This window comes from Rousettus aegyptiacus, unplaced genomic scaffold, assembly GCF_014176215.1.
Source record: "Rousettus aegyptiacus isolate mRouAeg1 unplaced genomic scaffold, mRouAeg1.p scaffold_m13_p_3, whole genome shotgun sequence".
Taxonomy (NCBI): domain Eukaryota; kingdom Metazoa; phylum Chordata; class Mammalia; order Chiroptera; family Pteropodidae; genus Rousettus; species Rousettus aegyptiacus.
In genome coordinates, this window is record NW_023416306.1 from 168,037,434 (window position 1) to 168,051,614 (window position 14,181).

At 45.0% G+C, this 14,181-nt stretch overlaps 1 protein-coding gene across 1 annotated transcript in view; it reads left to right on the forward strand.

The window, feature by feature from the left end:
- AK7 (adenylate kinase 7) overlaps nucleotides 1-14,181 on the forward strand; it is a 50,008-nt gene that overhangs the window by 12,141 nt on the left and 23,686 nt on the right. Inside the window, exons 4-9 of the mRNA XM_016159877.2 lie at nucleotides 748-842; nucleotides 5,107-5,217; nucleotides 6,929-7,009; nucleotides 9,982-10,070; nucleotides 12,223-12,313; nucleotides 13,648-13,725. Of these exons, the coding sequence (XP_016015363.2) occupies nucleotides 748-842; nucleotides 5,107-5,217; nucleotides 6,929-7,009; nucleotides 9,982-10,070; nucleotides 12,223-12,313; nucleotides 13,648-13,725 (545 nt within the window). The remainder of the gene's footprint in view (nucleotides 1-747; nucleotides 843-5,106; nucleotides 5,218-6,928; nucleotides 7,010-9,981; nucleotides 10,071-12,222; nucleotides 12,314-13,647; nucleotides 13,726-14,181) is intronic.

The window sequence follows — 14,181 nt, forward strand, 5'->3', positions numbered from 1 at the left end:
ACGGTGTCCACAATCCTTGCTCACAACGGAGCTTTCCCACCTTGCCATGCCTGTCCACACCCCACCCATGGCCCTCAGGTCACCGGCCACTCTCCCCGAGCCCAGGGCGTGAAGGATGGGCAGTCTCCAAATTATTTCCTTCCACAATGGCTTAGGCTACATAGGGCTGCTTTATGCGAGGTCATCAGAGGGTCTTACCCGCTGATCTGGGGCCCCAATCCCCGTTCCCCAACCCCGATGGAACCACCCCCTCCAGTCTCCATGGAGCTGGTCCTACAGCTCAGTACGACCAGACTGCTCGGCCTGCACCCTGCATCCCCCCACTTCCTTCCATGGCCCTGGACGGATTGTGCCCCTGTTCCTTCATCTGTAAAACAGAGAGCAGAGTAGTTAGTACCTGTCTCGTAATGGCGAGAATTCATCGAAGCCCGTGAATAGTGCTGGTCCATGCCCGCTATATTTATCACTGTCACTGGCCCTCCAAAAAAGCAAATGCACACGGCTGGGCTGCAGGCCAGAGTAGAAAGGGGGCTCGAATCTTCAGCTGGGCTCAGAAGCAGTCAGGCAGCTGGAGGGAGGGAGCTGAGGATGACAGTGGGGCCTGGGCAGCGAAGCGTCGGGGGGTGGCCGTCCTGGAGTTAAGTCGCTCCTGGAAAAAGAAGTAACTTCGAGTCCCGCCAACAGCACATGACTTTGAAAACACGTGTTGCAGGAATCCAAATAACCGCTGGCTTTTTGGCCCTACAGCGCTGAACGAAGAAGTCAGCCATATTGAGAAGCGGAAGATATTTATTTTAATTTCTACAGTGATGACCTGGGCGCGTTCCAAATCCCTGGACCCCGTAAGTGTGCCAGCCTGTCCTTTATGCAACGTTTCACCCTCGGCAATCTGTGCAGAGAGAACTCGCTACAGTGGATTCTGTGTTCTTACTCTCCTGAGCTCTATCCCACAGTCAGCACCAAGCTCTAAGCTCTAAGCTCTGGCTCTAAGCTCGCTCAGTTCAAAGGGGCCCCATCGTTTTACGCTGCCTATTAAAGCATAACAACGCTTGCTTATCACATATACCTTTTGTTGTAAATGTTTTGAAAGAGCTCTCTTTTAGACTTGTTTAGGCCTATGTTTTTGTCATATACATTCTTCTGCATACATTGAGGAAAATATAAACTAAATACAGTGGTTACAGGATCCCCAAACTTGTTCATATTCAGAGTCCAACTTCTCTGAATCACACCTACATTCTGTTTCCACGAAATGACTCAGTATCAAACCTGAGTCACGCCATATATTTGTATTTCCTTTCCTGTAACACGCGGTTATTACTTTGCAAGAAACCGTGGACTTGGAGTCGTTCCTCCAGCGACGCTTTTCTCATTAGTATCAGACGCATTTTTGCTGCTCTGTTCCACCACCTTGGTGCCTGTGAACTACCTTTCACTTCGGTGCCGAACCGCAGTATAATCTTTTCAGACATTTAAAAAGGTAATAAGATCAACATCTGTAGCACTGAACTCAGTTGGAAGGGATGACAATATGAACGGTCATGCTCAAGGTCACCCAGGCGCCAAGCATCAATGCCTCCTCGCTGACAATTGTAATAGGCCATGAATCACAAGACACATTTAATTTCAGAGATGTTAAAATGATGCACGTTTAGAATCAACGGAATACATTATCTACAACGAGGAATCATTTAGGGATTTATCACACTTATTGCATCAAATGACATCTATTTGTTTAATCCTCTCTCCCTTGGCCGACCAGGAAACCCTTGAGGGCAGGGACCAGGTTTCATGTTTGTTTCTTGTAACGTCCACTCCCCTACTCCGTTTGCTTGCCATCCCCTCAAGGAGCAGGCCCGGCGTTTCAGTCCTGTTGTGTTTCCTTCCCTCGGAGTATCTAGTAAAGTGTCTGCTACCTCACAATCATTGGTCACTTGACTGGCCGACCATCGTGCTGGCCTGATTATTATAACCAGTCCTTCAGCTATAACTCGTACTAACTTGTACCGACCTAAGCAACATGAGAACTTATGGACTCATAATTGGTGAGTCAAATAACAGACTCCAGGCACAGCTGGATCTAGAGACTTAGATAATATCCTCAGAGCTCAGCTACCTTCTTTCTCTCTTCTCTCACCTCTTTTCTCCTGAGTAAGCATCATTCTCAGGTAAATGCTCCCCTCCTTCTGGCCCCCAGCAGCTCCCAGGCTTACTGGCCTAGAGCTTCATGTCTCTTTTCTGCTTTGGCCACGTCCCGTCCCAGGACTGGGCTATGCTATTTGTCCAGGTCCTAGGTCACGGGCCTAACCTTGAACTAGTCACCAAGGGAATACAGAGCACTGATTGGCCAGACCTGGGATCACAATCCCACTTCCAGAGGCAAAGAGGATCAGCCCCCTAGACTACATGGGCTGTGAGTGGAGAAGAGATGGTTCCTGAAGAAAATGGTGGGAAATGGCTCCTACGTTAGCTCCTGTGTCCTTATGGCATGTCCCCATCCTCTCACCGTGGTCTTAACTTGCATTTCCTTAATGGCCCGTGATGATTTTAAGTCAAGTTTATTAAGGTATAATTGACATAGGGTAAAATGATCACTTAATACTATATAGTTCTATGAGTTTTGACAAACGCATACAGTTGTGTAAGCCCCACAGCAATCAATACACAGGACATTTCCATTGCCCCCTACACTTCTCTACCTCACACCACACAAAAAGTCAGTTCCAGATGAATCAGATAATTAAAAGTAAAAACTGTAGTTTTTAAGAAAATTATAGAACTCATAGGGAAGGATTTCTTTACAAGGCCCAATCGTGCCGAACATTTTTTAAAAGATTGATAAATTCCACTGCAACAAAATTCATGAAGTATTTATGAATGAAATGATACGATAGCTGAGATTTGCTTCAAAATAATCCCAGGGGATGAGGAAGTAGAAGAGAATACAGGGGAAACGAGGTTTGCTATGTGGAAGCCTGCATCAAGTCATGTGGGAACCTCACCTACACCCAAACTGAAGGACATTTGATTAAATAAATGGCCTATGTCCTTTAACAAATGGCAAGAAAAGACAAAGAAAGCTGAAACAGTGTTTCGGATGAGGATCAGTAAAGAGACATGGCAGTTCAGGGCCGCGCGGGAGCCCGGGCCGGACCCTGGGCTGGAGGGGAACATGTTCGACGGGACGGTGTTGGGACAGCTGACGGACTGGAGCGCGGGCTGTAGATTGGGTAAAATTATCTTATTGAAATGAATTTCCTAAATTTCATAAACATACTATAGTTATGTAGGAGAACGTCCTTAGGAAATACACACTGAAAATTAAAGAGAAAAGGGGAAGGATGTTTGCAAAGTATTCTCAAATGATTCGGGAAAAAACTACACGGGTATACTGTTGGGGAAATATAATTAAAAACGAAATCTTTACCCAACCCAGGAAAACCTCTCCACAAGGTAGTAGAAAAAGAAAACACCTCTAATATTGAAGAAGCATTAAGCTAGAATGCCATGCACGTCACAGGCAATCCACCAAGAGACTGCAAGCATGGAAGGAGATCCCACCCTTTTAGATAGCCAAGCAGGTGCAAGCCGACACAGGCGTGATCAACAATAACTCCCTCCAAGTCGGAGGACTTGACAGCGCCATTCGTCACATGTGGTCAGGCCTAGATTCACCGAGTGAATCAAACGATCATCTGGATTAGCGAATTGGCTTTATCCAGAGGAAAAGCTGAGGTGGGGGCAAATCCCAGAAGAGGGGTGCTGGGCAGCCAGTCACAGGGAACAGGCTGGCAGCCCCATCATGTTAGCCAGGGCTATGGAGGTGCCGGGATGCAACTCAGTTCAAAGGCAAAACTGACACTAGACTTGTTTCCAGAATCTGTGAGTAGAATTCCCAGATTTAGCAAATAAAAATACAGGACGCTCAGTTAAATTTGAATTCCAGATAAACAGCAAATAATTTTTGGCATAAATATATCCCATGTGATATTTAAGACTTATGGCTACGTGGCTGGTGCCTGCCCTCACCTTCTTGAATCAATATCCAAGAAACAGTCCCAGTGGCCTCGTTCAAATAAAACCCAGATCATGTTATAGTTCTGCTTAAAATACTTAAAATCCTTCGATGCCTTCTAATGCTCTTAGAATAAGCCTAAATTCCACATGGTCCACAAGCCCTGATAACCTGGCTACCTCAGTCTCTCCCTACCAGTTCTCAGCTCGGCTCCAATCATTTGGTCTCTTCTTCCCATTTTGCAAACCCGCCAACAATTGTGCTACTTCAGGGACCTCATGCCTGTGTTTCTGAATCTGCCTCTCTGATTGATTTCCGGTAAGCCTTGGACTCACATGCTCTGGTTTGGTTATTCGCCTAGACCAATGGATGTGATTGAAAGGCTCCTTATCGAACACTATATTTTTAAAAATCTACTCCAAGCAGGACCTCTAAATCTGGTTGGATCTGGGAGAAGTCACTCTGTATCATGGAACTTAATTTCTCCCTTTGATTCTTCCGTTTTAATTGAGTTGTTTTGGATGCTTCTCTCCATGGGACATAGGAGGGTGAGTCACGGAGACAGAGTGTGACATATAGCTACATGGACTGTCGGGAAATATTTTTCATCCCTGATTCTCAGGCAAACTAATATTTCGTCTAATCTGATGGAACCAGTTTTTAAAGCCTGAGATGAATTTACATGTGATATGTTCTTATTATCATGGGATTGATTTGAGGAAAGGGGGCAGTGTGGAAACGAGGGGAAAAAAATCACAATTTAGATTTAAAAAATGAAACTGCATATGTCACAAGAGCTATTAAGAAATGGGCTATTTAATGACCATTTGGAACCCCAGTGACAACCTGGCACCATCCCTACAAAATAAAAGAAGACGAGATTTTTACTTTTGTTTAGATTAAGGTTAAGTGATAAATTTGGCTAGTGAAACATTTCAAAAAAAAAAAAAAACCTAAATCACTATAAAAATAAGCAGTAGTTTTTAGAACACTTTATTTAAACTTAAATGAACAGGGTCGACCTAGCATCTCCGGGCTTAGAAGTTTTACATAGCTCGAACATATCGGATTTGGCCTGTTTTCTTTCATAGGATGATTCTGAGATTCCATTTACCGAAGAAGATTATCGAAGAAGAAAGCACCATCCTAATTTTCTGGACCACATAAATGCTGAAAAAATGGTTCTCAAATTAGGAAAAAATGTAAGTTTGGAGTGGGAGAACGTTTGGGGTAAGAAAAGTCCTTTCTGAGGCGGCGTGCGATGCTCATGGCAGGTCTGTTCCTGGTGCTTTATATCCATCATCTCAGCTCGCGGACCATCCCCGTGGTGGGCTTCCTCGTCCTTCCACCCACAGATTTCTGAGCTTCCTTCTGCTCACCCTGAGAGGCACTGTCCTTAGGTCCTGGCCCAGGTTCTGGTCCAGCCTGCAAAGTTGAAAGCCTTGTATTTGGGTCCCCAGCAGAGCTTACCGACCAAGGCATCAGCAGGTCCAGAGAGTTGCTCATCGCAGAGGAAGCAGATGACTCAGAGCTGGAATGGCGAGGAGGGGAACCTCGTTCTCCCGTTTCCGGGAATCTATCTCATTTGTTTCTCACAACTCTGAAAAGTGGGGATTAACCTCATCTTACAGACAAGGAGACGGAGGTGTTTAGAGGTTAGGTAACTTGCCCAAGGTCGCAGAGCTAGGATTTACTGAGCGTCATCACGGCTTTGTCTGATCTCCGCCTCCGACTGCACGGGGGACGTGCAGTTATCACCACTTCACAGATGTCGACACTGTGGGAAAGAGGTGTCAAGTGGCGGAACTAAGATTCGAGCCTACATCCATCAGACCCCCAAGCCTGTGTTTTGATTATTGGTTTTTCCCAACTCTAAACCTCCATCATTCAACAGAGTTAATCTTGACACACCCATGGTCGCCGAATAGTAAGACACACTTACAGTCGAGAAGTTCCTGTCAACAATAATAGCCTATTAGCCTTTTGCTGTGGCAAAATTTATCACTTTGCTATATAATATGAAATTATTTTATTTCTGTTACCTTTGATCAAAATCAATGACAAGAATGCCCTGGTGACGAATAAGGAGTAATACCCAAAATAGTAGGGACTCGCTCACGACGGTGGGGCGCTGTGCTGAATGTACTGCTGTGGCGCGTCATGAAATCCTCGTGTGCTTCCTGTAATCCTCATGTATTTCACGTGTAATTGCCAACATTCTGTGAACTAAGTGCCATAATCATGACTCTTATTGAACTTTCGTAGGAGTCATATCGAACCTCCAAACCCTAAAAGGTTCCATCTACCACATTTTTCCCATTAGAAAGACCTGCAGTAGTAGCAATAATAGTTCTGAGATGACACCTAGTGGTCTCAGAGGATATTACAACAGGAACTTTGAATATCCCCAAGTTCAAGTTCTGTCCTACTATTAAACTTTTTTATTTTTTTTACTTTCAGCAATATGAACATTGTGAATATAAAATATCTAAAGGAAACAACATGAGATTAGGAATGCTATCCCCTTTCTACCCATTCATTTAGGACTTTAGCCGAGCCATTAAACTTTTGGGGTTAAAATAAATAAGCAAAATAAAAGGTCTGGACTAAATGGTCTATATTTCTTCCAATTCTGAATCCTCTAACTGTATTATTTTATTAAACTTTGGACACTAACCCAAATTTAAAAATCCATGATTTTTTGATCATTTATATTTAATTCGCTGGTTGAGAATGCATGTTTACACACAGAAATAATCGATGTGAATGACAGTATACAATGCAGAAGGACTTTGGTCGTAATATTATTTTTATTATAAAAACATTAACTTTTCCAATGCTACTGAAATAATCTAGTTCAATATGATTTGTAATACTACATTTAGCTTTTTTCCCCTGTATTTTACCTAATAGGTCAAAAAATTGGTGACTTACGTGGTCGCTGCTGGACTTCAGTATGGAATGGAAGGAGGTATCTTACATTCTTTTTTTAAGGTATGACTTTTCAGTATCTGCAAGGATTTTAAAACGTGGTTTGCAGTAAGGTTATCTAATCTGAAGATATTTTGGATTGCTTCTAGGTGTGTCTGTGTCTGTGTAGTAGCAGAGGGTTAAGGGAAATTGGGGTGTAGTCCAAACCATCTGTTTTTCTCTCCCGTTATTAGCCGCTTGTATTTACCACCCTTAGGATAATAAAGAAAAAGATGGATCTCTTTCATTCATGAGACAAACTCTGACGGAGCGCCTGCCATGTGCTGGAAACCATTGTGGATACCAAAATCTAATAACATGATATTATATTTGTACTTGTGAAGCTTACGTTCTGGCGGGATGGAAAAGAAGAGTGATAGATAGGAAACAAATGAGCCAGAGAACGTAGGGTATCTCAGATGCTGGAAAATAAAATGGAGAACAGCGAGGCAGAGAACAGTAGAAGGAGAGTGCCGGGTTGGGCAGGTCACGTCTTATATAGGACGGCCGAGGAACGCCTTTGCAATGATGTCACGTGTGAGCAGAAAGGGAAAGGCAGTGAGGGAGCGACTCGCGTGCTCCCTGGGGGAAGAACGCCCCAGGCAGTGGGAACCCTAAGCGCAGAGAACCGAGGCAGGAACGTGCCGGCGATGTTAAGGAGCGGCCAAAAGACCGGTGTGCCGAAGAACGGCAGAATGGAAGTCGGCGAAGCCGCGGAGGTGATGGAGGAGTCGGGTGCAGCCTAGGCCGGTGGCCCTGGGGAGGATGCTGGCTTTTATTTGGAGGGGTTGTGAGACTGTTAGACCATTCTGAGCACAGAAGCGGCATAATCCGTCTCAAGTTTTGAAAGGGTAACTACTGCACTGCTGTGTTGAGGGTGTACTGTAGTGGGGCGAGGGCGAGGTGGGGAGGCCATCTGGGGGGTGGGGCTGCCTAAGACCGGGCGGAAATGATGGAGACACTGAAGAGTGTTGAGATTCGGGATGGATGTCGAGAGTGGAGTCAATGCGATTGGTCCAAAGCTTGGGTGGAAGGTTGGCAGAAAGTAAAGGATGACTTGATGGCTTTTGGTCTAAGTAACTGGAAACATGGGGTTGCTGTTTGCTGAGCTGGGGAGAACGGGACCGGAGCAGGGTACAGGGTGGAATGCCACACGGCAAGTTCGGGAGATCAGTTGTAGACATGTTAAGTTTGATACGATTCACATCCCGGTCTAGATACTGAGGAGGGAGTTGGACGTATGAGTTTGGAGATCACGCAAGTGGTCACAGTCTTGGGAGCTGCCGGCGTATGGGGAGTGTTTAAAGCCGTGGGACCAGATGACGTCACAGAGAATAAATATGGAGATGAGGTGTAAGGGCAGAGACTCAGGACACTCCAATATTTGGGGACTGTAAGGAGATGGGAGGGAACCAGGAAAGGAATCTGAGAAGGGGTGCCCCGTGAGGAAAGGGGGAAACAAGAGGAGACTGTCAAAAACGCCTCGTGAAAAAACGTGTTTCTAAATCGCAATAATGACGACTGCGTCAAATGCTGCAGATAATCAAGTAACACGAAACCTGAGACTTGACCTCTGGATTTTTCGGAATGGGGTGAGACAAACGCCTGATATGAGCAGGCTCGAGAGGGAGGAAATGGGAACAGGGGAAGCGGAGATGGTGAGAACAGAGTATTTAAAAAAAGGTTGCCGCGAGGCGGGGCAGAGGAAGAAGGCAGGAGTCAGGAGAAGCGCAGTCGGGGAGGGCTGGTTGGTGCGATTTTTTAAGAGAAGAGTTGTGACAGCCGATGAGGCTAAGCTGAAGAGGGGCCTTCCTCGTTGCCCATTCTCGGCTGCTCTTCCCCCACCGACCACTGAACGACGGCGTTCTCGGGGCCCCCGCCAGACCCTCTTCTTCATCCGCGCTCTTTTCCTGCATGGGTCTGGTCATTTCCAGGACAGCTGTTCGTGACTCAAACTTAAGTCACCAGTGGGGCTCTCTCTCCTTAGTTCTTGCTCTGTAGATCCGGCTGCCTACTCAGCACCTCAATTTGGATGTTTCAGAAATCTAAACGATACCTACAGTCACCCCAAAACTGCTGCTCCTTCAGGGACCAGCTCAGAAAATGGACGACTTTCCACCCGGCTGTACCAGCTAGAACCCAACTCTTCCCTCTTTTTTTATCCATCACAAAATCTCTGGGTACTATAAAGCCAGCCTCCTCAATATCTCTCTCCTCTCCAACCTCACTCCCCTGACTCCCTGCTTCCAGGTGAAGCTAAACCATTTCTTATCTGCACAACTGTCATGGCTTCCATCTCTCCATTTAGATTCTTCCCATCATTCCTTTTCAAGGCAAAGAAAAGCAGATCTGATGATGCCACTTCACTGCTTAAAACTTTTAAATGGTTTCCCAAAGTCCAAATTATTTTTCAAGATTCAGTGATCTAATGTGGGCTCCACCTCTACCTTTTTAAAAACAATTTAAAATAACTGAATACGTGACACTTAGACCATGCACAGACTATTTATTTACTGAAATAGTTAATGATGGGAAAAGATGGATTTAGAGTCTGAAGATCAGGGTTCAAATCCAGGCTCAGGGACTCATCAGAAGTGTAAGGTCCTGCAGGATACTTCGCTAATCATTGCATCTATGAAGTGGTGATAATTACCCCCCAGCTAGAGGGGGTAATTTTAAATTTTGTGAGAAAGGCATCATGCATATGAAAGCTTTTCTTTCTATGTAGACAGCATGCAGATGACGACTAAAGTTAGCCGATGAGATTATAGGTTTCTTGAAAAGTATTTCAGCCCTGAGGTTACACTTCATTTATCTTAATAAGATTTGATAAATCTCATCAGAACTGGTTTATAAAACATCTATTTGAGGCTTCATTTGCTGATGACTTCATCAGATAGAGCTCATGGGTGCCTCTGACCATGGCTCTGTATGTGAGCTGTAACAGTCATACGCATGTAACAGGGGAAATGTGCTTTCGCTTTTCTTTCCTTTAGTTGGCTTGGTTGGGTGATGTCCCTGCATTACCAGTTTTCGGAGACGGAATGAATATCATTCCAGCCATTCATGTTCTTGATCTAGCAGGGTAAGTATTGTCCCAGAGACATGTCTTCTCTAGAAGTCACGGACTATTGCGTTCATTTAGAAGTGAACATTTATCGAGCACTTACCAAGTGCTAAGACCCTTGCACGTTTTATTGTGTTCATTCCTCACAACAAAAGGTACTGTTATTATCTCCATTTTGCAGCAGATGAAACAGTGTCCACCATCTAAAAGCTCCACATTTCCAATGACAAGTTCAGGTTCATCTTTCAGAAACTTCATCAGCAGAATAGCACATCTTGCAATTCTGGAAAAGAAAGAACTTGCTATGTTCGTTCTGGGGACCCAGTTTCTTATTCTTTTGTCCCAGTTGAGATTGAAATGTCCAGCCCACCAACTTAAATTCTAGAAATCAGATAGGTGTTTTTTTGGGGCAACCGAAGGTCAAAGTAACACCTGTTTTTCACTCACAGAGTATCCCACCTCTGTGCTCCAGACAGGTCCAGAGGCCCCTCTCCTTTGCAGACACTGACTTAACACTAGGTCGAAGAGATGCTGCCCTTTATCTGTGGTTCACCAGCTCCACATTTCAGGGCTTCGTCTTACCACCCCCTCTGCGCATGCTTGCGCGCTCTCTCTCTCTCTCTCTCTCTCTCTCTCTCGCGCGCGCGCGCGCGCTCACGCGCGCACACACACACACACACACACACACACACACACACACACCACACAAAGCCCTTTCCACCCCAGGAAGGAGCAGTGTCAGCCCTTCCCTGAGATTCTAGTTCTAGATTTCACTCTTCCTCTCATCCACTGGCTACTAATAAATTGGTCACAATCTGAAGCCGATTTACACATTGACTGGGAAACAGCGAAACTTAAACTTCAGGCTCCCTTCCCTGCACGAGTCTCTTCCAAGGCCCTAAACTCAATATTTATAATTTTTCTTAAAGAAGAATCCCTTGGATTGTATAAGCTTCAGTCTCCATACAAAATGTAGATTTAAAACAAACAAACAAAACAAAACCAACCAACCAAACAAACAAAAAACCCCCAAAACGTAGATCTGCTCCAGCCAGCATTTACACTGTATGTGGAGTGGCCAGAATGAGCCCTTCTTTTCTGAGGAGAGTTTATACTATTATGTTATCGAGTTTTAATGATGTGAAAGAATATCTTACATTTTTAAAACAAAATGCTTAGCATCGGTCCTTAACATCTTACTTCCAAACATTAATTAGAGAGTTAAATTATTCCCATTACAGAAGAACTCAGGGCCCCTTTCAACAGCATCTTTTCCTAGAGATTTCTTTGACGTTTGTCAAGTACTTAACAAAGGAAGAAACTAAAGGATGAGGTGTTCTGAGAAATTAATATAAAATAAGTATGAAACGGACATTTCGATGTGTGCATTTGTTTTCATTTTACTGAAAAAGGAGTTAAAATGGAGGTAGAATTGACAGTCTTGTGATAGACTTCCATTCGTTGTTATTTTTCTCTGGAATTCTTTCATTTGTACCCTAATCCCCGCTCTGCCTCTCTCCAGCTGTGTGACTCTGGGAATGTTACTTAACCTCTCTGTGCCTGATTTTGTCTTTTGTAAGAGGAGGACACTAATAACACCTACTTGATAGGATTGTTGTGAGAATTCAGTGGAATGACACCTGGAAAGCCCATACATAGCACAATCCCACACAGAGTTAAACACTTGGAAATGTTGGCAATTACTATCAATGCCGGGTAGGAAATCTTAGATCCAGTTCCTAGAGCTACGTGATTCCCTTCAGAAAGCCACGGCTTCTCTGAATACATGTCTGCTTTGTCAAACACCTGCTCCGAAGCACTGTCATGTGACTTCAGTGAGCCTCCACGTGGGCAGACTTCATAAACTATGGATAGCCCTATGGGCTCAGATAGTCTTTGATGTACTAAATGGATCTGGAGCCGGATGGATCTGCCTTCAAATCCTGTGGCCCTATAGTCGGATAAATGTCACTTAACCCCTTACCGCCTTGCTCATCTGTAGTGCGGATCATCCTCCCAACCCTGACCTTGTTGGAAATGAAGCGAGACAACCCGCTAAAACACCAGCCTCCATGGTGACTGGCCCGTGGGGGTGGTGGGCAGTGAATTCTAGTTTACTACACCTCGTTTGCTTTTTCCCTCCGTGATGGTTTTCCCCGTTGGTCCGCAGAGTGATACAAAACATCATCGACCACATGCCGAAGCATCATTACCTGGTTGCTGTGGACGAGTCTATCCACACCCTGGAAGACTTAGTCAAGGTACAGCCACCTTAGCCCCTATTTGCTGGCGTTTCTTAAATCGTTTCACCTCTAAAACATAGTTATGGAATCAGGTGTGCTAACAAGACTGGGGCCTCCTGATGTGGAGTGGTCTTAAAACCAAACTCACCTTCTGCATTTGAAGTGTATGTGTTGGGAAGTGACAACCAAAATGGCCTTTCAACAGTAGGTGCATGGAGAGCAGCAGAAAAGCCTACATACACATGCGTGCACGCACACACACGCACACATACGCGTGCACACATGCACGCACACACATGCACACACACACGCACACACACACACAATCACTCACCACGGGAAGGAATTTTCCGTTCAAATGGCTAACCTTGTAATCAGCTCTTTGTCCTGCTTCTGTGATGTGCTTGCTGCATAGGCCGAAGGGCAGAGTGATCTCAAGATCACTACCTAAATTCCCGTTGGAAAATCTCATGCTGCGTAACTGCCCGTAGCCCATAGCAACTCCCGCGCACCATGTAACCCATAGCAACTACCGCGGTCTATAACTGTGAGGACAAATCAACCAACCAGTCCACGCCAACTATAACAGCGCGGATATAAAAGCAAAATTTCCCCTGAGCTCGGGGCTCAGATCTTCAGAGCACTAGCTCTTCTGGGACCACTGGCGTAATAAACCTGAGTTCTCCAACTCTCCAAGTGCTGCTTGGTTTCTTGCTGGTCTTGTTTCACAATATTTCTGTGACAACCAGAATACTAAAAGTGTCTGTGGACGCTCACCTCAATGTATAGATGTGGTCAGGTTCTCCAAACCTACCGGCAGCTCCAGAAACTCTGGGTCTGTGAGAGCTCCCTCTCTGGTCCGGTCCTCTCTGGCTAAAGCCACCTGTCACCTTAGAGCCCAGCTGCTGGCCCAGGGAGTGTGGCCTTCTCCTGCCCTCCCCCTGGCCATTCCCACTCAAGCTTTAAGATTCAGCTCAGATATCTTCCTCTGCACCATCCCTGCCCCTTCCCGCCTCTTGCATGGGCAAGAAGTTTCTTCCGGGCTCCAGGAATCCCCGTTGCCAGCTGCAAACATTATGCATCTGTGTCTCACGTCTGTGTCCCTTTTCAGACTGGGAGATCTTCGAGGGCAGGAATTGGGCCTTTCTCATCTTCATCTCCTATCCCTGGCACGCAGTGATCGTTACAAACGTGTAGAACAAATGAATGAATGAGTACCCTTAGGGCTCTCCCCTCTGTTTTGCAATATTTTTTATTCCTTTGTATTCAGTTATATTTTGAATTCATCTGGGAACTTTTATATTAAAATCTTACGGGTAAACCAAATAATATTTCTGTTCTTCCTCTAACAGTGCATCAGTAAACATACCGGCCCTGGGAAAATCCAGAAAGTACCCAGAGAAAATGCTTTCCTAACCAAGGACTTAACAGTTAGTATATGAGACTCTCTCTCTCTCTCTCTCTTTTTTTTTTTTTTTTTTTTTTGCCTTTTTCCTAAATGTAATGATTCTTGAGGGATTTGCAGTCAGAATGCCTGGCTTCCCAGCTCACCCTCAGCTCCTCCTGCACAGCTAGATAGATGCCTACCTTAAGCCACTTCCTCTTCTCTTCCAACGGCCCTTTTCTTTTCTGAAAAACTCTCAGAGGTGTGGTCAGAGAATGTATTGCAAAGCGGTTTGATATGTAAAATGCTGTATGGACATTGGGGGCCATGCTCTCTGGCCTCTTTCTATGATTTAATAGGAGGCTGAGATTCTGATCCCATCACAATAGAAACCAATGCAGTTTTAGTCATGCAGTGTGCTCTCCCAGCCAGCTTTAGAATGCGGCTTTTTAATTTTTTTTTAGTGATAAATTGATCAAAACACCGCATGTGAGAATGTTTC